This window comes from Melanerpes formicivorus, unplaced genomic scaffold (assembly GCF_026170545.1).
Source record: "Melanerpes formicivorus ecotype bairdi unplaced genomic scaffold, bMelFor1.0.p_v2 SCAF_18, whole genome shotgun sequence".
Taxonomy (NCBI): domain Eukaryota; kingdom Metazoa; phylum Chordata; class Aves; order Piciformes; family Picidae; genus Melanerpes; species Melanerpes formicivorus.
Genome location: NW_027142370.1, coordinates 8,243,445 through 8,261,816, shown reverse-complemented (window position 1 = coordinate 8,261,816; position 18,372 = coordinate 8,243,445). Strand labels below are relative to the sequence as shown.

At 44.0% G+C, this 18,372-nt stretch overlaps 2 protein-coding genes across 4 annotated transcripts in view; one reads left to right on the top strand and one right to left on the bottom strand.

Moving 5' to 3' along the window:
• The window catches only part of WFS1 (wolframin ER transmembrane glycoprotein), a 42,925-nt gene extending 25,584 nt beyond the window's left edge, over positions 1–17,341 (bottom strand). Inside the window, exons 1-2 of one of the 3 annotated variants that reach the window (XM_068149517.1) lie at positions 17,324–17,341; positions 532–729 (exon numbers count right to left, since the gene is read on the bottom strand). In XM_068149517.1, coding sequence (XP_068005618.1) covers positions 532–724 — 193 coding nt within the window. In that variant the 5' untranslated portion in view covers positions 725–729; positions 17,324–17,341. Of the gene's footprint in view, positions 1–531; positions 730–1,749; positions 1,816–2,773; positions 2,929–17,323 lie in introns of those variants that run through there. The other 2 variants (XM_068149516.1, XM_068149518.1) reach the window with 2 other exon arrangements.
• Positions 16,673–18,372, top strand: part of JAKMIP1 (janus kinase and microtubule interacting protein 1) — a 122,803-nt gene continuing 121,103 nt past the window's right edge. The window contains exon 1 of the mRNA XM_068149506.1: positions 16,673–16,787. The gene's annotated coding sequence lies outside the window, so the exon portion shown is untranslated. The remainder of the gene's footprint in view (positions 16,788–18,372) is intronic.

The window sequence follows — 18,372 nt, the reverse complement described above, 5'->3', positions numbered from 1 at the left end:
TCATCAGTTTTCACAGTCTGAAACTCAATGGTTTCACAGTGAAGGGGAAAAAAGTATCATTCTGCCTCTCAGAGCATATCATGAGCCTTCCAACTTCTTATCCACCTGCTAATCTTCATTTCTGCTGCTCTGGTTTCATGTCAGTTTACTATTCCCTCAGTTTACATTACAGTTTTATCTACTCATCCACATTACAATTCCTATTAAAGATACAGTTAGCATGAGATCTAGCCAACCAAAGAAATTAAGTCAAGATATTATGTCAAATTACATTCCATTCTTCCCATTTTTTCCAACAAGCTTCCTTCCTGTTGCTCTGTACATAAGAACAACTAGCTGGGAAAACATGAAAATAAGCACAAAGTAATCTCCAGAACAACAAGTTGAAAGAAATTGGAGAGATTTATTTTCCTACTTTACAGAGTCTCTTTACACAGAGTTTAGAATACATATACAGCCCCCCCCCCAAAAAAAAAAAGCCTCCCAAAGTTTAACAGAAGACATTGGCATAAAAATTCCTTTCATACATACCATTTTTTTCAGCTTTCTCCCCGCTATAGGAGTAGCCAGAAAGTGAGGAAGAAAAACTTGCAGGATCTCTTGAAGATGGTCCAGATCTCCGATTGTTCTCACTCTGGTCCACAGCAGCAGCATTCAGCTGGGACCTTCCAAGTTGTGTCTGAGGGTGAGAGGGACTTGAAGGGGGATCAGGATTCGAATTCATTTTAACTGCAGAAGAAGAGAATACTGATTTGTTATCAGATAGTAGGGTTACCACATAAAATCAGAGTAAAAAACTGAATATATTTGTGTAATTACTGGAACAAAAAGCCTAGAAATTGGCTGACAGCAATTTCCAGATGGATTTATACATTCTTCAATCATTCCGGGCATGAGCAGCTATTGTTGACTAAGTCTGACCATATATAGCTTGGTGCCAGAACAGTGACTGCCTGTTTTCTTAACTAAATAAGAATTGATTTTTCAAGTGTAGATCAAGGCTAAAATTAATGAATCAATCCTGTAAATGCTGCATATAAGTAACTACTTTGAAGCTAATGTTCTACTTATGCATGCAAGACTAGCTCCTAAATTCTTATGGAACAGTATTGACATATCTATAATGGTAGCAAAATACACTTCATATTGAGAGCCTGACTAATGGTCACCACCTAGTCAAGTGACAGAGAAGGACAAGATGAAAAGGTGAAGATGATGTAGAACTCTGCCACTGCAAATGAGGAGAGGGACATCACCAAAGATACTCTTTATCTATATTCCCAACTGAAATACACATGGTCTAAAATAAGCTGACTTTGTTTACTACTATAGCCAGGTTTACAAAAGACACGGTACCTATACAAAGATCCCACTAAGGCAGGAACAGAAGGGCCTTACAAGAGAAAGCCTTTTAACTTCCTCTGTTACTCCTCACTTCAATGATGAGAGGATCTCTTTTCTACAGTAAAAAGCTCCCTAAATCAATAAACTTTCATCAAAGTGCTTAGTGAAATCTGAGCTTTCACAAGTCAGGAAGCAGCAAGGTGAGCACACACTGCCAGTGTAACACACAGCAGCTCTTCTTGCTCCAGAGCAACTTCCCTGAAGTCAAGCAATTCCAAGGAAGACTGTTGAAGGTGTCTGGCTTACAAGCTGCATTTTTTAAATCGTTCATGTTCAAAATACTGACCTAAAGATATCCTTGTAAAGAGGAAAGTAGTAGTCAAAATAGAAATTACACTACTTAACTCTGCCAACAACTTCCACTTGAAGGACGCGAAAATGACAACAGGATGCCAAAAGTATCCGTGCTGTAAAACACATTCCTTGTAATTCAGACAACTTGCTTGTCAAAATTAAGCTTCCCTAAACCAGAAAGTATTTCACTGATATAAGTAAATCCGTTCTTGTATTAAGTTTCTACATTAAAGTTATAAATAAACCAACGCAGTCACGTTCAACCTTCAAACAGTCCCAGCAAAACACAGAGATTAAAATACTTTCCCAGTAAACCAGTAGGAGTATTTTTAACCATTGTACAATCACAAAAGTTAACTTTGCCTCTGGCTTTAAACTTGACCTTAGAGTTTTGCAAGCGAGAGGCACAAGGGCAGCCATGGTGCGGCTGCCCTGCCCAGCCGGCAGCGGCTGAGGATGCGTTCGCTGCACAGCGAGACCCCGACTCTTTTGGGGCGGACCCCTTCCAGAAAGGGGAGCCGAGCAACAAAGGCACCTCTGCAAAACACGTGCGAGGAACCGGAAAAACTTACCCCGGCGGTAGTTAGCCAGCAAAAACACTCCCGTCCCCAAAGCCACTCTGCACTTGCCCTATAAAGGACACCACCAACTTTCCCTAACTGCAGGCTCAGACTTGTAGAGCAGCGAACCCTTCCATTTGATTATAGGATTTCTTCTAAAAGCCCGGACAGAGAAGGCAGGGGTAGACTTTCGGGGAGCCCGGGCGAGTTGAGAAGCCAGGCGGCAGAGCAGAAAGAGCCGGGGACCCCCCGCGGGCCGCCCCGCCCCGGGACACCCGCCTGGGCCGGCTGAGCCCCGCCGCTGACGGTGACTCTGCAACTACCGCCGTCCAACCGCTCCCGGCGGGCAAGACAGATAGGACGGGAGAGCCGGAGTGTGCTCGGCCTCGTTCCCCGCCAGGCCAAGAGGTGCCGGAGCGGCGGCTACCACCCCGGAAGGCCGGGAAGCACCGGCGTGCAGCCGCAGCACGGCGCGGGGCAGGCCGGCACGTCGGGTCCCCACCCCAGATGCTCACCCAGCCCGGCAGGGTGAAGCCACCAGCACGGACTCCCAGCGACAACTTTCTCTGCGGCTCCAGAAGCGGCTGAAAACCAAGTGGGGCCGCACAGGGAGCCCGCAGCCCTTACGGGGCGGCCCCGGCCCGCCTACCGGCCGCTGCCATTCAGCCCGCCGCTCCCCGGGGAGGGCTCCGCGGCTGGCGGGCGGAGCCTGCGGGAGAAGGAGGAGCAAAAAGAGACGGAGGCGGGCCGCCGGGGGCGGCGGTAGGGGCGGGGCAGCGCGCTGTTTGGGCTGCGGATCCTGGGGATCGTTTGCGGCTTGTGCCTGAGGTGCGGCAGCCGCCTGCACATGGGGGACGAGGAGGGGGGCTTGGTAGAGACAGCTGGGGTGGGCTTGGGTACCTCCAAAGCGGCAGCGTGGGGCAGCGGGGGCGGTGCCGGCCTTTGGAAAGGGTTCATAGGGCGGTCGCCGTGAGAAGTAGGCCGCGCCGGGCAGCCAGAGCTGAGCTGGGGAGGCTGTCCCGAGCGGCCGCCGAGTGCTGCCTTGCGGCCTCCCACGGCTTCGGCTCTGAATTGTCTGAGAAGCGGATAAAGCCTTTCTCCGCAAGCAGAGCCCTTAACTTGTCCTAGGGAGCAGGAGGGCGGACTTGGGCCAGCTTGCCGAAGTGCCTGATGTTAGAGGACATGGAGGCGGCAAGGGCCACAAGGGCCGGTGCCCTGTCAGCGGGAGCGGGTAGATGAGCATCCCCCGAGCCTGGCAGGGAGCTGCATACTCCCAGCGTAGTATGCCTTCCAAGAAGCAAAAGGGGGTGGTAGCCGAGTAATTTATTATCCCTCATCTCCTCCAGGTTACTTCCACGTACACCCGTGCTTCTGCCACGTACTTTGAAAGCTCCTGCCCTGGTGGTGAGCTGTAAACTTTGTCTGCAAGTATTGCTGCTGTTTTAGTAGTAAACTGATTTCATTTTAGAAATACTGTATTAGTTTTTTAACTACTTTAAAAAGCACAGAAAGAGGTCAGCGTCCCTGCACAGTACTGTGAATAACTTCTAATTAACAACCCTTGCCTAACCTCGCAAACTCAAAGTAGGAGCTGAAATTTAAGCTTGAGCTATTTGTGCAAGTAATTTAGTTACTTTGATTGCTTTTCAGAAGTTCTAGGTTTACAATAGATCATAGGATGTTACAGTATGCTTACTTTTTTTAATGCCAGTTCTAACTTGTTGATGTCACTGCATGTTGGGTTTTTTAATTCCCCAAACAAAAATGTAGTCCCCAGCATCCTTATTATTTCCTTGCCTTGGAGGTAATAACAAAAATCTTCCTTTTATCTAAAAGAAGTTTCAACAAATGTGAAGTTAACCTTCTGTTTACTTCAAATTAAAATCGGAGGGGGGGGGGGGGGAGGGAAAGAAGATCATGTGCAGTTTGAGTGTAATATGGTTTTATCAGGAACATACAGTTCCTGTCTTGTATTATCTGCTTAATTGTTTCTTTAGACTGACAGAATGGCTTAACTCAGATATGACAAACTTCTGCTGCAATCTGCTTCCTCTGCTATTCACATTTGGTTCAAGATAGTGTTTTATACAAATGATTTGATATTTAGTGGGTGTGCTTAACGGATGTAACTTGCTTAGGGAACAGGTGGAAATGAGGGTGGTAGCTGGAAAACTAAAAAGGAAGTGTAAAATAAAGCCTGCCCTGCTGCTCGTGCCTACTCTGACACAAGACAATCACGGCATAAAACTCTTCCAGAGGAGCTCAAGTCAAAGTTAAAACTGCCATACTTCATTATGAACCTGCTTAACAGTGAAATGATGTAATACGTATTCTGTGTTTGCTTTTGGCCAGTCTTACATGGAAGATGAGTGCCATTGCTGAACTTTGTTCCTGCTCAAGAAAAGGCCAACTAAACTTGTGCAGTAAATGTCACACACACCTTGTGTAATCATATGCACATTAAATATTTGTACATGCAATATTACTGAGATTACTGAGAGTAACCCAAGGTCAAACTTGATGGCAGCTTCCATTATCAACTCTGCTAATAAAGGTCCATTTCTTTAGCCCATAGTACGCTCAGAAACAAATTTGGTATTTCTGGACTATTTTAATTGTAGCAAAAAAGCCCTGTCAGCAGTGCTCTTGCAAGAGTAAGAGGAATGCCATGTGCATCTTCAGTAGTTGTGAAAAGAAGGACATTATGGAAAGGAAAATATCTGGCTGATGCTAAGTAACCTGCACTAAAAGCTGTCTCAAAGAGCATCTCTTCTTTTGCCCCACCTTACCAATCAAGAGAACAGCTATTATTTCAGAATAGTAGGGTTTGTTGTTTACTCTGTTACACCCACTTTAGCATGATAATTTCATTGATGGAAGCATTGCATCATCATAAAATTAGTGCAATAAAAGCTCTAGCATACCTCATAAGCAGCTGGTGCTATTGTTTCCTTAGACTAAGGACTGAACTGAAAACTTGCATTTGAACCTGAAAGCAAAATTTACTTTCATTTCTTTTTAAGGCAGTATATAATTCTAAAGCAGGTATTTCCTGTCAGAAACAGCATATTGCATTAAGCATACTAAAAAGATAGACATGGAGTCTGGAGAATGAACAATATGATGTCAGCAACTAAGATGTTAGTGCCATTTAGGATGGACATATGGGAGAAAGATATAATAAAAGGCAAGGGTGGGATGAAATAGAAAGAAAAACACAAGAAAGTGGGCACAAAAAGCAGGTACAAAGAGGAACGAAGGAGTTTTGTGAAGATGGAAACGAAGACTCTTCTTCCCAGATCTGCACATCAAATCTGTCACCCTGGGGTTGGAGTAGCTCTTGTGTAAGTATCTGTTTTCATGTGCTAATGCATAGTAACTCCAGCATCTTACCCTGTCCACTGCTATTTTAACCTCTCTTTATTTTACTGTCCTTAGCCAGATACTCTTTGGATGGCAGCATGCAAGTAGTGTCCATCAGCATTGCTTTGTATAAAAAAGCAACACTCATTCTCCCATCAGCTCTCTCAGCTGGGATGAAAGGGTCAGTGTTTTCACGGATATCTATGCTGTGGGTGACTTAGGTGTTACCAGATGTTCAGTTTTCCACTTCTCTCTCAGCTATCTTTGCTAATCATGGACATACACTGTGAAAGAGGAAAAGATTTTAAAACCAGACACAGACACAATCGTGTTCACACAGATGATAAGTAAGGCTGTGAAGGTGTGACACAGCAACTACTGGGAGGTAAGCCCTGGGTTGGCTGCATTGCCCAGGTGAAGAAAAGTCTGCTCCTCTTTCACCTCCTTGAATGCTTGATTTATACTTTTCACAGCTTCACTCTGACACAGCTACTAATTTCATTGCTGATCCACAATCTAAATGGGACTTGGGTGCCTTAATGCCTGAAGCTGCACCTGAATCAAAGCTGTATTTCTGCTACAGTCTAGAGAAAATAGGCCAGTTTTCATAGAGGGATGGGATATTGCCTCAAATATTGATACATGGAAAAACAGCAACAAGTATCAACAAAGTCTGGAACTCCTGAATCAGCTTGGTGTTGCTAGAGATGAAATTAGGTCTAAAATGATACTGCACATACATCAGCACTAACCATGTCTTGATTGGAGTAACTTGTTACTCTGCAGTTTGTAAATACTCTGTGAGTAAATGAGGTTTCATTAAGAGGTGCCATGGCCCTCATCAAACACGTTTAACACAAGTTTGCACCAACCTTTCAAATTTGAAAGCGTGCCACAAATCTCATCCTGTGACTTGGTTCTCTACTGTTCTTTCCTGTGCAAGTCGAGCACAATCTTTTGCTCACAGTGACCTCTAGTGTGAATGAATAAAACAGTCCAGTGCAATCCGAGGTGGTGCAGGTAGAACATCATCTGCATTCATCCTGTTACCAGTTTGAGGGGGCACATCTTCTGTCTGCTTGATGTATGACAGACTGCTTTGTGGATTAAACAGTCATTAAACAGTAAACCATGAGCAAGAAACTGTAGAACCAAAACCCCATCCCCTTAGCCATACTAAATAAAGATTTTGAAGATCTTTTACAATTTCTGTGCCATTGTATTTTTTTCTTTATCCAAATCTCCATGCATTATTCAGATCATTTCCAGCATTCCCAAGTGCAAGAGCTTGCTTTTTCTTTCTTAAGTACAGCCTTCTACTGGACTTTGTGTGAGAGACACCAATTGGGAGGCAGTAATGCAAGAATTTCTACAGGGACTGCTGTAAAATGCACAGATTCTCCACACTCTGACCCTAATATAGTTATTAATTGACCTCAATATATGAAATACATTTTCTTCACCTAAGTACATTGGGGCAACCATTCCCCACCCCTTTCTTTTGCAGAACAGTTTGAATGAGAAAACAAACAAACAAACCCCACAAAAATAAACCAAAAATCCTGTCAAGCAAAGATTTTTCTGTTTGGTTTATCCCAAACTGAGAAGAGAGAACAGAAGAAAGTGGAGCAGATGATTATATCAGCAAGAAATACTCCTCATGTTTGCAAGTGTTATATCTGGAATTTGACAGTTAAAGGAAATTGAGATCTGGAATTAGCCAATTAAATCCCTGACTACTGAAAATTAAAGCTGTAAGCATCTTCTCATGTTTTGGGAGGAAGTGATCTCTAGCTCACTTTGGACAAATAGAAATCCCCTTCCTTTTGTCAGACAAGTTCACGTGGCTGGAAATGCAAAGCATTGTTTTTTTATTATGAAACACTTTCCATCCTTCCCAGGATTCCATCTTCTACACAGCAACAAACATAGGCTTGTTCTCCATCCACAAAACATCCTGTATGGATTACAGTCTGAAGAACCATGTTGTTACATCTCAGTTTCAGGCACATTGATTATAAAGGATTAAAGGATTCTGTAAGTCACATTGTGCAGAACTTAATTAAGGTTTTAAAAATGTGCAAAACTGTCACATTGAGTTATGCTTCTGACAGGAACTGTATGCTATTAGTCCTATAGCTATCACATGAAATTCTGTCATATTATGGCTTTCAGGGTTTTAGTCAGGAAGCCTTCTTAGAATCATATTAGTCATTACACTTATAAATCATGTTTGTGTCAGTATTGCTAGCTCCAAATCTTGCTGCTCCCTTCCTAAAAAACTTGCCACTCCTTCCATAGCTTTGAATTCCAGCACATTGACAGAAATGTGGAAGGAAGGTGAAGTGTTAAGGAATTATTAAATAGGTAATTTCAGAGTTATTATCTGCAAAGCTCCTAGTTTTCATTGTCAGTTACATAAAACACCAAGAGACAGGGTTCAATCAGTCTGAAGTGCAAATTCAAACCTCTGGTCCTTGCCCATTAGGTTCCTGTCTTCTCAAACTTTTCACATCCATTTTTTCTCCTGTATATTTCACTGTGCTTGTTCAGATTTTGTTTATACATGTCAGTATTCTAGTTCTGTTGATTAGCATCAAAAGCAGTGGAACTGACTAAGTTTAACAGTGACTTTACCTGGACATTAAGAGGAGTGTAGGGATGTGATTCATCTCTTTAATAATGCTGTTTTGTAATAGCAAATGCAATCATCTAATTAAGGGGGTACTGGTCAATAGTAAGCTGAACATGAGCAGGCAGTGTGCCCATGTGGTTGAGAAGGCCAATGGCATCCTGGTCTATATCAGGAACAGTGTGGCCAGCAGGAGCAGGGAGGTCATTCTGCCCGTGTACACTGCACTTGTTAGGCCACACCTTGAGTCCTGTGTCCAGTTCTGGGCCCCTCAGTTTAGGAAAGATGTTGAGTTGCTGGAACGTGTCCAGAGAAGGGCAACAAAGCTAGGGAGGGGTTTGGAGCACAAGCCCTATGAGAAGAGGCTGAGGGAGCAGGGGTTGCTTAGGCTGGAGGAGGCTCAGGAGAGACCTTCTTGCTGTCTACAACTACCTGAAGGGAGGTTGTAGCCAGGTGGGGGTTGGTCTCTTCTCCCAGGCAACCAGCACCAGAACAAGAGGACACAGTCTCAAGCTGCACCAGGGGAGGTTTAGGCTAGATGTTAGGAAGAAGTTCTTCATGGAAGGAGTTTTTGACCATTGGAGTGTGCTGCTGAGGGAGGTGGTGGAGTCACCATCACTGGAGGTGTTTAGGAAGAGACTTGATGGGGTGCTTGGTGCCATGGTTTAGTTGATTAGATACTGTTGGGTGATGGGTTGGACTCAATGATCTCAAAGGTCTCTTCCAACCTGGTTAATTCAATTCTATTATTCTATTCTATTCTATTCTATTCTATTCTATTCTATTCTATTCTATTCTATTCTATTCTATTCTATTCTATTCTATTGTATTCTATTCTATTCTATTCTATTCTATTCTATTCCATTCTATTCTATTCTATTCTCATTATGACAAGGTAGTTTGTAGTTAGCCCGTATTCTGCAAGACAGCATAGGTCAGTTTGACCCTTTTAACATCTTCACAATCCAGTCTGTAATTAGTAAATTACATATAGAAGGCTCCCACCAGGTGGCAATAACACTCTTTGTACTTTAAAGCGTGTGCTGTATTTTATATGGTGGAAATGCATATTATGGATTACTTGGAAGCCAAAAAAAAACATTTAAAAAATTATATATAATAATCTGAGTGGGATAGAACATAATTTTCCTGAACTCTCAAGGTACAGGTGCTTGCAAAAGTTCATTTGTTAGTGGGAACAGACTGCAGCATGCTGGACAGAGAGTTCTATTGCCTAATAAATTACTGAACTTCCCTAGATTTTATACTGTGGGTGCTGTTTAATCAGTACCCCCATAATGCTATTATCCATTTTCTAATCCCCTGTTTTCTTTCCTTCTCAAACAGGACTGCTATGTTCAGTCAACCTATTGCTAATATACTGTTATACACAGAAAACGTCTTCACACACACAAATTTCTCCCTACAGCTAAAAAGATTCCTGATTGCACCTTCTGTTTTGGAGCAATAATGGGCAATAATTTTAACACACGTGTCCAAAAGCTTTCTAATTATACTTTCCCAAATAGTAACACCTCTAAACTGAACACAAAGACATCCTAACTAGGATTGGAATCTGCTACCAACAGAAGCTGGATTATCAGAAGATGTACATATCTCACGTGAAATGCTTGCTCAAGGACACAGGGAACTCATGACAGTTCCCTCAGTGTACAGTGCAGATTTATAGCAGAGACATCTAAAGAGAGAGCAATGCAAGTGAAGAATGGATCTACCACAATAAAGAAGAGCAGCCAGGAAATCTATATTTCTTTTGAGTGGGATGGAGCAATGAGCTCCGTAAGCCACATTAACTGCATCTCATAAATGAAAATGCCCCCTTCAGGGACCAGAAGGCCAATATAAAGTCTTCCTGGAGCCTTCTCTTCTCCACAGTGAAGAGCCCAAACTCTCTCAGCCTGTTGCCGTAAGGGAAGTGCTTCAGCCCTCTGATCATCTTCATGGCTTCCTTTGGACCCACTCCAGTATTTTTATGCCACTCTTATGTTGGGGGCACCAGAGCTGGATGCAGTACTCCAGGTGGGGTCTCACCAGAGCAGAAGGGAAGAATCACCTCCCTTGTCCCTCTGGTCACACGTCTTTTGATGCAGCTCAGCACACAGCTGCCTTCTGAGCTGCAGGCGACCATTGCTGGCTCATGTTGTGTTTTTCATCAGGTGACACCCCCAAGTCCTTCTCCTCAAGACTGCTCTCATGCCATTCCTCACATAATCTATATTTGTGCTTAGACCTCTTACCTTTATATTCCTAATAATTTTTGTCTTATGTTAATGTGTTTTTAAGCAAAAGGTTTGAAGTTTGAGGAGCACAGATTTAGGCTACATATTAGGAAGAAATTCTTTAAAACAAGGAGATGGTGAGACACTGGAACGGGCTCCTCAGGGATGTCATAGATGCCTCCTCTCTGCAGGAGCAAAAGGCCAGGTGGGATGAAGCTGTGAGCAGCCTGGTCTAATGGAAGGTGGCCCTGCCCATGGCAGAGTGGTTGCAAGTAGATATTCTTTAAGGTCCCTTCCAACCCAAACCATTCTATGAATCTATGAAATGCTGACAAAAATCTATTAAGGTAATAACAGTCATCTGGCTTTTAGCATGTGCCATCTATTCCTCTTCATTGCTCAAATGCAGTCATAATGGACTTGCATCCGTTATGGTTACAGTGAGAGATGCACCTCTGAGATGCACTTCCTAGAAATACTGCCTATGATGAACAAATAAACTGTGTAATTTTGGCTTCCATAAAAAGAAAAGGAATGCTGGCTCATTTTCAACATATTACAGAATCTGCAGTTTCCTATGGGCATTTCCTTGGTTTTCCCCAACCCATGAATCAGAAGATATTGATGAGAATATTCTATATTGAATCAGATGTACTTTTCAGTGAAGGAGACTGCCTGTCTTCCTCAAGGGAATTAGGATTTATTGACAAAATTTAAAACAGACACAACATTTCACACAGCTCACTACTGAGGATTTTCTCCAGTCAGTCTCCTGCTGATTTTGTTACTGCAAAGGAAACTATTGGAAAAAGACACACTCTGTGATTACAAAAACACAGGACTGGAAGAGATTCAAAACCAATCCTCTACCATTTCTCTCTCTTATCCTAGTGCAGATCTACTGCTTTGCTGGAATTCATCCAGGAAAGATTGAACCACATGAACCCTTGCTTTCAAAGACAATCTGCTACAGTTCTTCACTTCTTTTACCTTTACAGTAATTCTGATGGATTGCAAAATATAGAAGATGGAATTTAATGGGAACAAATACAGGATGTTACATTTTATACAGCTAATCTATGATCTAGGATAGGTCAATAACAGAAGATTAAGAAGCCATCACAGGATGGAAAAGAACTGGCTGGGAGGCAGCTCATTGAGGATTACATTAGATTAAAAAAAAATGATAAAATAAGAATGTCCTTCAATTCCAGATAAAGGCAAGTGCCATCATAGCATGTAAGACATCCAGGAGGTAATCCTTTCACTGCTCAGGATTGTAAGGCCATGGCTGCCACACTTCAAAACCCAGGTCCCTATTTTGGAAAGAGATGAATTGCAAGGACAAAGTCTAACAGAGAGCAGCAAGTGATCAGGAGCCTAGGTGGAAAAATTAGTCCTTCAGTCTTAGAAAAGAAGATGCTTAAACACATGCAAAAATCTTCTGCAAAGAGATTGCTTTTAGTGCTCATGGGGGCTAGAACAGGTTGCAATAACTTGCAGCAAAGGAGATTTAGATTAGACATTAAAAGTTTACAAGAGCACTGGAACAGACCATCTGTGCAACCATCAGCAGAGGGTGTTGGTTGTGGGGGTTTTGTTGTGTTCTGTTTGTTTTGGTTTTTTAAGAGAAGGCCATACAAACTTCTATAGAGATATCCAGGTATTAGGAATAGTGCCTTGGAGAAAAAGATAGTTCAAAGAATCTATCAAAATTAATCTGTCTCTGAGATTTTTATCAACATTCCTTTATTTTTATGTAAGCAGTTTTTCAGCTTATCACAAAGGGCATTCACTTTGTGACCCGCTCTTCTTTTAAAGAAGGTTTGAGAAGCTTCAGAATGGTGACTGTGTTCAATTTAGTTTGAACTTTGCAATATATCACTTTTAAAAGGTGTGATGTTTAGGAGTATTCCATTTTTTCCCCCTGCCTCTGTTAATCTCAGTAAGTTAACCTAAAGAAGTGTGGGTTTTTTTTCTGCTGGACACAGCTGAGACCAGCCAGAGTTTTGTTTATTTTGGTGAGAGCCAAATTTGGATTTCTGATCAGCATAATGCTTTGCTTGCTTAAAACATTGCTTAGCTAACAGAGTGGTTGACAGTATTCACAGCTAGTAATTTAAAAGCTGGTGATACATTTGTCTGATACACCTTTTGATGAGTCTTATTTCTTCTCATTTTAGCTGTGCTACTAATACAACACATTGAAGTGCCCAGGACAGTGAACTACTGCGGTAGCTGTCAGCTATCCAGGTCCTGGAAGGTGTTTTATGGAAGCCATGTAAAGGGGAGGGAGGAAAGACCATGACTGATTTTGTACTTTTTCTTAAGGACAAACATTATGAAAACACATCTAATATCACTAATTCTGTCTAAACCTTTTGCTTATTGCAGCCTGTTTTGTTTAATGTAGGTGAAATTGTCTTCAAATACAAGGAGAACACAAGTATTTGGACAAGTACTACTTTGTTGTTGTTGTTGTACTTACCAGAACTTGCTGGAATGAGTCCAGAGAAGGGCAATGAAGTTGGTGAGGGGTTTGGAACACAAGCCCTGTGAGGAAAGACTGAGGGAGCTGGGATTGCTTAGCCTGGAGAAGAAGAGACTCAGGGGTGACCTTATCACTCTCTACAACTACCTGAAAGGGAGGTTGTAGACAGGCAGATGATGGTCTCTTTTCCCAGGCAGCCAGTACCAGAACAAGAGGACACAGTCTCAGGCTGCGCCAGGGGAGGTTTAGGTTGGATGTTAGGAAGAAGTTCTATACAGAAAGAGTGATTGCCCATTGGAATGGGCTGCCCAAGGAGGTGGTGGAGTCACCATCACTGGAGGTGTTCAGGAGGAGACTTGATGGGGTACTTGGTGCCATGGGTTAGTTGGTTAGGTGGGTTGGATTGTTTGATGGGTTAGACGCAATGATCTTGAAGGTCTCTTCCAACCTGCTTTGGTTTACCATAAGATGAATTAGATCTGATACAATTAATGTTTAAACTTGAGAAATACTTTTGTTTTCCTCTGTGGCATATTAACCTGTCACTTGCAATACAGTACAAAGTATTATAGTAAGATCTTGTCTTCAGAAATTTGAGATGCCCATTAAATCATGAGGAGAAAAAAAGGCCCACCAAAATTTCATGTTCTTGACAGTCATGTTTAGCAGTCTTTTTCTAGCAAAGCTCTGAATAGCTCAGTGCATTATGTACTGAAGAAAGTGTGAATGAACCTCAGGCACAGATCCTCAGAGAATTCCTTCTAAGAAGAGTAATAGCTGTTATTTTTTCCCTTTTAATCCCTCGCCTCTCCTTATTACAGCTAATCATCTCAACATACGCATTAAAGAGAGCTATGCAGCTAGCACTACAAATCAGTTGCCATCCAGAGCCCCAGCACTTACTTCTATAGCAGCACCTTTGACCAAGCATGGGTTAATATATTATGACTTCAGTTTCTCCCTTTCTTTTAACATGAGTTGAATGCTTTATCCCCATATTCCACAGCATAATCAGTAATGTCATCTATTTTTATTGTCACTTCTAATTTGATGTGTGACTGCAGACCAAGGCAGCATTTAACCAAGTGAGCTGTACATCAAGCCTATAATAAATCCTAATTTTAGGGTGTATATCCCTAGAAGACTCTTTCCTCTCTATTAAGGAAAAAATGACTTCTCAAAAGCAGGTGCAAGAAAATATTTGAAGTGCATACATATCCACACAGCCACATGCCCACACATAAAAGAAAGGAATATTGTACTCAGTGCAATGAAGCTTATGATTATTAAAGTTACATTTGGAAGAGAACATATTTCAGCTCTTAATTGCAGCCTGATTCCATTGGCTGCTATTGAGAACCGTGCATGGTAAGTATTCCCAATTAGAAGCACATGTCTGTGACACATGCTATTTCTGGGTATTCTACCAACACCCACCTTAGACACAACCTGTCAGTAAGGTAAGACAGAAGGAAGAATATCTCCAAGAAGATATATTGCAACTTGTCATATCAATGTTTCTACCAATTGTAAGAGAAGATCTGATTCTGACAAAATATGTGTTCCAGAAAGAATTTGTTTGATGTGCATGAGGCTCTAGGCAGTCGTAGGTAGTTTTTACCCTTGCCAAACTGAATGGTGTCCTCTACCTTAAGGGCTGCAGACACCAGCACCGATTTCCCTTTTGGTTCAGAAGAAACACATGCTGTGAAATTCAACAACATGGTAGGTGACTTTTGGTGTGTACTAATGGCACTATCAGTTTCATATATGACTGCACAGTCAGGCATTTTCTCTAGGGATATGCAAGTGCTCTGGGGTCAAGACAGCCTTGATAGAGATTGACCCACGACATGGAGTGGAAGCCCAGGCATCCCATACACAGGCACTTAGCGGACCAGAGCAACACACACCTCAACTGCTACAGAAAATCAGGTCAGCTCTTCCCTGCAATCTTGAATCTGAACAAATAATATTAAAAAGAAAAATAAATTAAGTGGATGTGACAACATTACTGTTTTAAATCAAAACCCCCTGCAAACTTTGAATTGGGATTCAAAACTTTTTACTTGTCCATCAGTGGTGTCATGATTTTAGCTGCTAGACTTGAAGCACCCCCTTATAAAATTTCTGTCACAGTGTTGCTGTCTTTCTTATGAACCCAACTCAATCTGCTCCTTGGAGCTTGTTTGAAGATTGACACATCTTGCATTTACAGTATCCTGCCTTGTTAAACTAAGTAGAAACCTAGCACCCCAGCAGCAACAACACAAAAACCAACAGAATGGTGAGCCTGCCTGTTTTCTCTTGATGCTGAGACTATTCACACAAATACTGCATCAGCTGTCAACATAACTTTGAGCTAATTACTGTGACCGTTCCCTCTCCCTGAGGCCTTAGTATTTAGGTAACTAAAACACATTTCTGCTGCATTCACTGGGCCAGTCACTCAATCTGGATCAACAGATGTATGCTGATTATTTTCAGTGAAGGTGGATTCGAAGCCAATGTAGGGCAATGCAGAAGAGGAAGTGTGGTTTGAAACCCACAAGCAAAGCCTGGGCCTGGGAGCCTCAAATAGCTCCTCTGTTCCATTCTAACAAAATAATGAGGTTTTACACAGAATTAGGGCTTATAGCTGTCTGGCATGGATAGTGGTGCTCATGCTTGGTTAATCTCACAGCTCCATGTCTAATTCTTGTGTACTGTGGTAGGGTGTGACACAAAAAAATAAATGGATAAATCCTTCTCAGTGGTATTTTTGATGTGCAAGGGTCCACATTTATTGAGGTGGCAAGTTGAGTAAGGGGCATGTTACAGTATCAGAGAATGGGTGGGGTGGGAAGGGACCTCAAGAGGTCACCTAGTCCAATTCCCCTGCTAAAGCAGGTTCATCTACAGCTTGTTGCCCATGACCGCATGCAGGTGAATTCTCTCTCCTGAGTAGACTCCACAACCTCTCTGAGAAGCCAGGTCCAGTGCCCCATCACCCTCACAGCAGAGAAGCTTTTCTTTTTGTTCAAATGCCACTTCCTGTGTTCCAGTTTGTGCCCATTGTACCTCATCCTGGCTTTAGGCACCTCTGAAAAGACTGCCCCCCATCCTTTAAATATTTATAAGCACTGATAAGATTCCCCCCTTGCTTATTCAGGCTAAACAGGCCCAGGTCTCTCAGCCTCTCCTTATCAGAGAGATGCTCCCATCCCCTCAGTACGTCTGTTGGCCTCCATTGGACTTTCTCCAGGAGTTCCCTGTCTGTCTTGATCTGGGAACTCCAGAACTGGACACAGTACTCTATATGTTGCCTGGCAAGAGCAGAGTAGAGGGGAAGGACAACCTCCCTCGACCTTCTGGCCACACTCTTCATGCACTCCAGGGCAACTTCTTGACCACAAGGGCGAGCCCCACACATCCCACCAGCCCTCGATGACTTCTGCACACACGGTTTCGCTTCGCGGAAGAAGTTTCCCAGGGCCAAGGGAAGCCGCCAAGGCTACGGGTGTCTCGTCCCGCGGGGAGCCATCGTCCCCCCGTCCCAACCCGATATTCCGCGGCTTCGACAGCGGGTCCCCCCTGCTCGGGGCGGGGCTGCGGGGCCACCGCCTCCCGAAGGCGGGCCGCCGGTGACAGCTGGGGCGGGAGCGCGGTGCCGGCAGCGAGGTGCGGCTGCCGAGAGGTGCATCTCCGCCTGCTCCGCCGCTCCGGCCGCAGCGCGACAGCGGGTCCTGTGTCACCCTCACCCCAGGAAGAAGAGGGGAGAGGCGCTTGGCGGAGCCCTGCCGCCGTTGCCGTCCGTGGCGTGGGTGAGTTTCAGCGGCGGGAGGCACGAGTGGGTGATGCGGAGGCGGCGCGGAGAGAGAGGTGGGGGAGGGAGGATGGATGCAGGATGCTGCTGCGCTCGGGGACTTTGATGGTGCGGATGCCTAGGGGGAAAAAGTGCAGCCTGGGGTGGGGTGAGGCCGTGCCTGCTTCTGCTCGCCCCTCCGTGCCGGTGATCGGCGGGCGAGGGAGCCCCGGGAAGGGCGGCCGGTCCTTGGCAGGGCTGGGCGCTGTCAGTCCCCGGGCGAGGAGGGGCGGATCTTGCCCTCCGAGGGGAACAGCTCTGCCGGGCTTCCTGCCTGCCCCGGCTCTCCCGCAACTCCCCCGCAGCCATCAGCGAGCCGAGTGCAGAAGGGAGAGCCCCGGACCTTACAGCTGCGGCGGGTGACAGCCCTCCGACCCCCGCCCATGCACACCCATCCCTCCCCTCCGCCGGTACCTGCGGGAGGGTGAGATGAGGGGTGCGGCTCATCCCGCGCCCTGCCCGGGGCTCCACCGCTCCCCTGCTCTCGGACCTTACCTGGGCTCCGGGCGGGGTCTCTGGGGCAGGATGCGGAGGTTCAGAGCTGTGCTTGCAAACCCAGCCCTGCTGGCAGGGGGTTCTGTGAGCCAAGCTGAGGCCTGCCCTTGGAGGGCTTTCAGGATGAGGCCTTTTTTTTTTCTTTTTCTCTCCTCCTGGCTGATATTTACATAAGATCTGTGCTTAAGAGTGACCTCTTCCCTAATTGGAGGCTTCTTTTCCATTTTCTATGGCAACACTACAGAGTAGATCACACCAGGGGGCTGGATGCCATGTAATTTTTGTTTATTGCTTGCCCATTTAGACCACTTTGTCCTGGTGAATGTGTGGGATTTTTGGGAAAGTTCTTTACCTCAGCCCTTGAAGCAGCTGTTAGGCCTGTGAGTCACTGCAGATTTGCAAGATCTCTGTTTATAGAGAGGATCGAGTGGACGTGGTTTAACAATCCAGCAAGAACTAGTTTTGTGAGGTATTTTCAGATTATCAGTCAAATATTCCAAGTACCACACTCTCTAATCAAACAACCCTGCAAAATGATGTTGATTAAAACAGATGGTATGTACTTGTATTATTTACTCAATTAAAACAAAGAGAAATCATTGGATCATTAGAAAGAAATCCTAGTTAGTTTTCCAAGGGCGAAAAATTGAGTCTCACATTTCTTTTTTGCTGCCTGAGATCCCTGCCCTATGCTTAGGACCCATCATGTAGACACAGTAATGTCTTTTCTTACATGATTGGTCTCACTGACAGCAGAGCATGACGTGTGTATGTGTTTATGCAGGAACGGGATTCTGTAATGCTGATTAGGCTCTGCTGTGTTTCATCTCCATGAGATGCCAGATTCTCTTCCAGAGGTGAATATGCTTTGTGCTGTTTTCCCTAAGACACATGAATTCAGGGGGTGTTTAGGCAGGAAGGTTTTTATAAAGACTTAAAATCTGCTTCATTATGTTCTTGTGATGGTACTTTTGTTCTGCATTGAAAATGGGCCTTAATAATGCTAAAATCAGTTATAATGCTAAAATCAGTTATTGTAGTACAGAAGC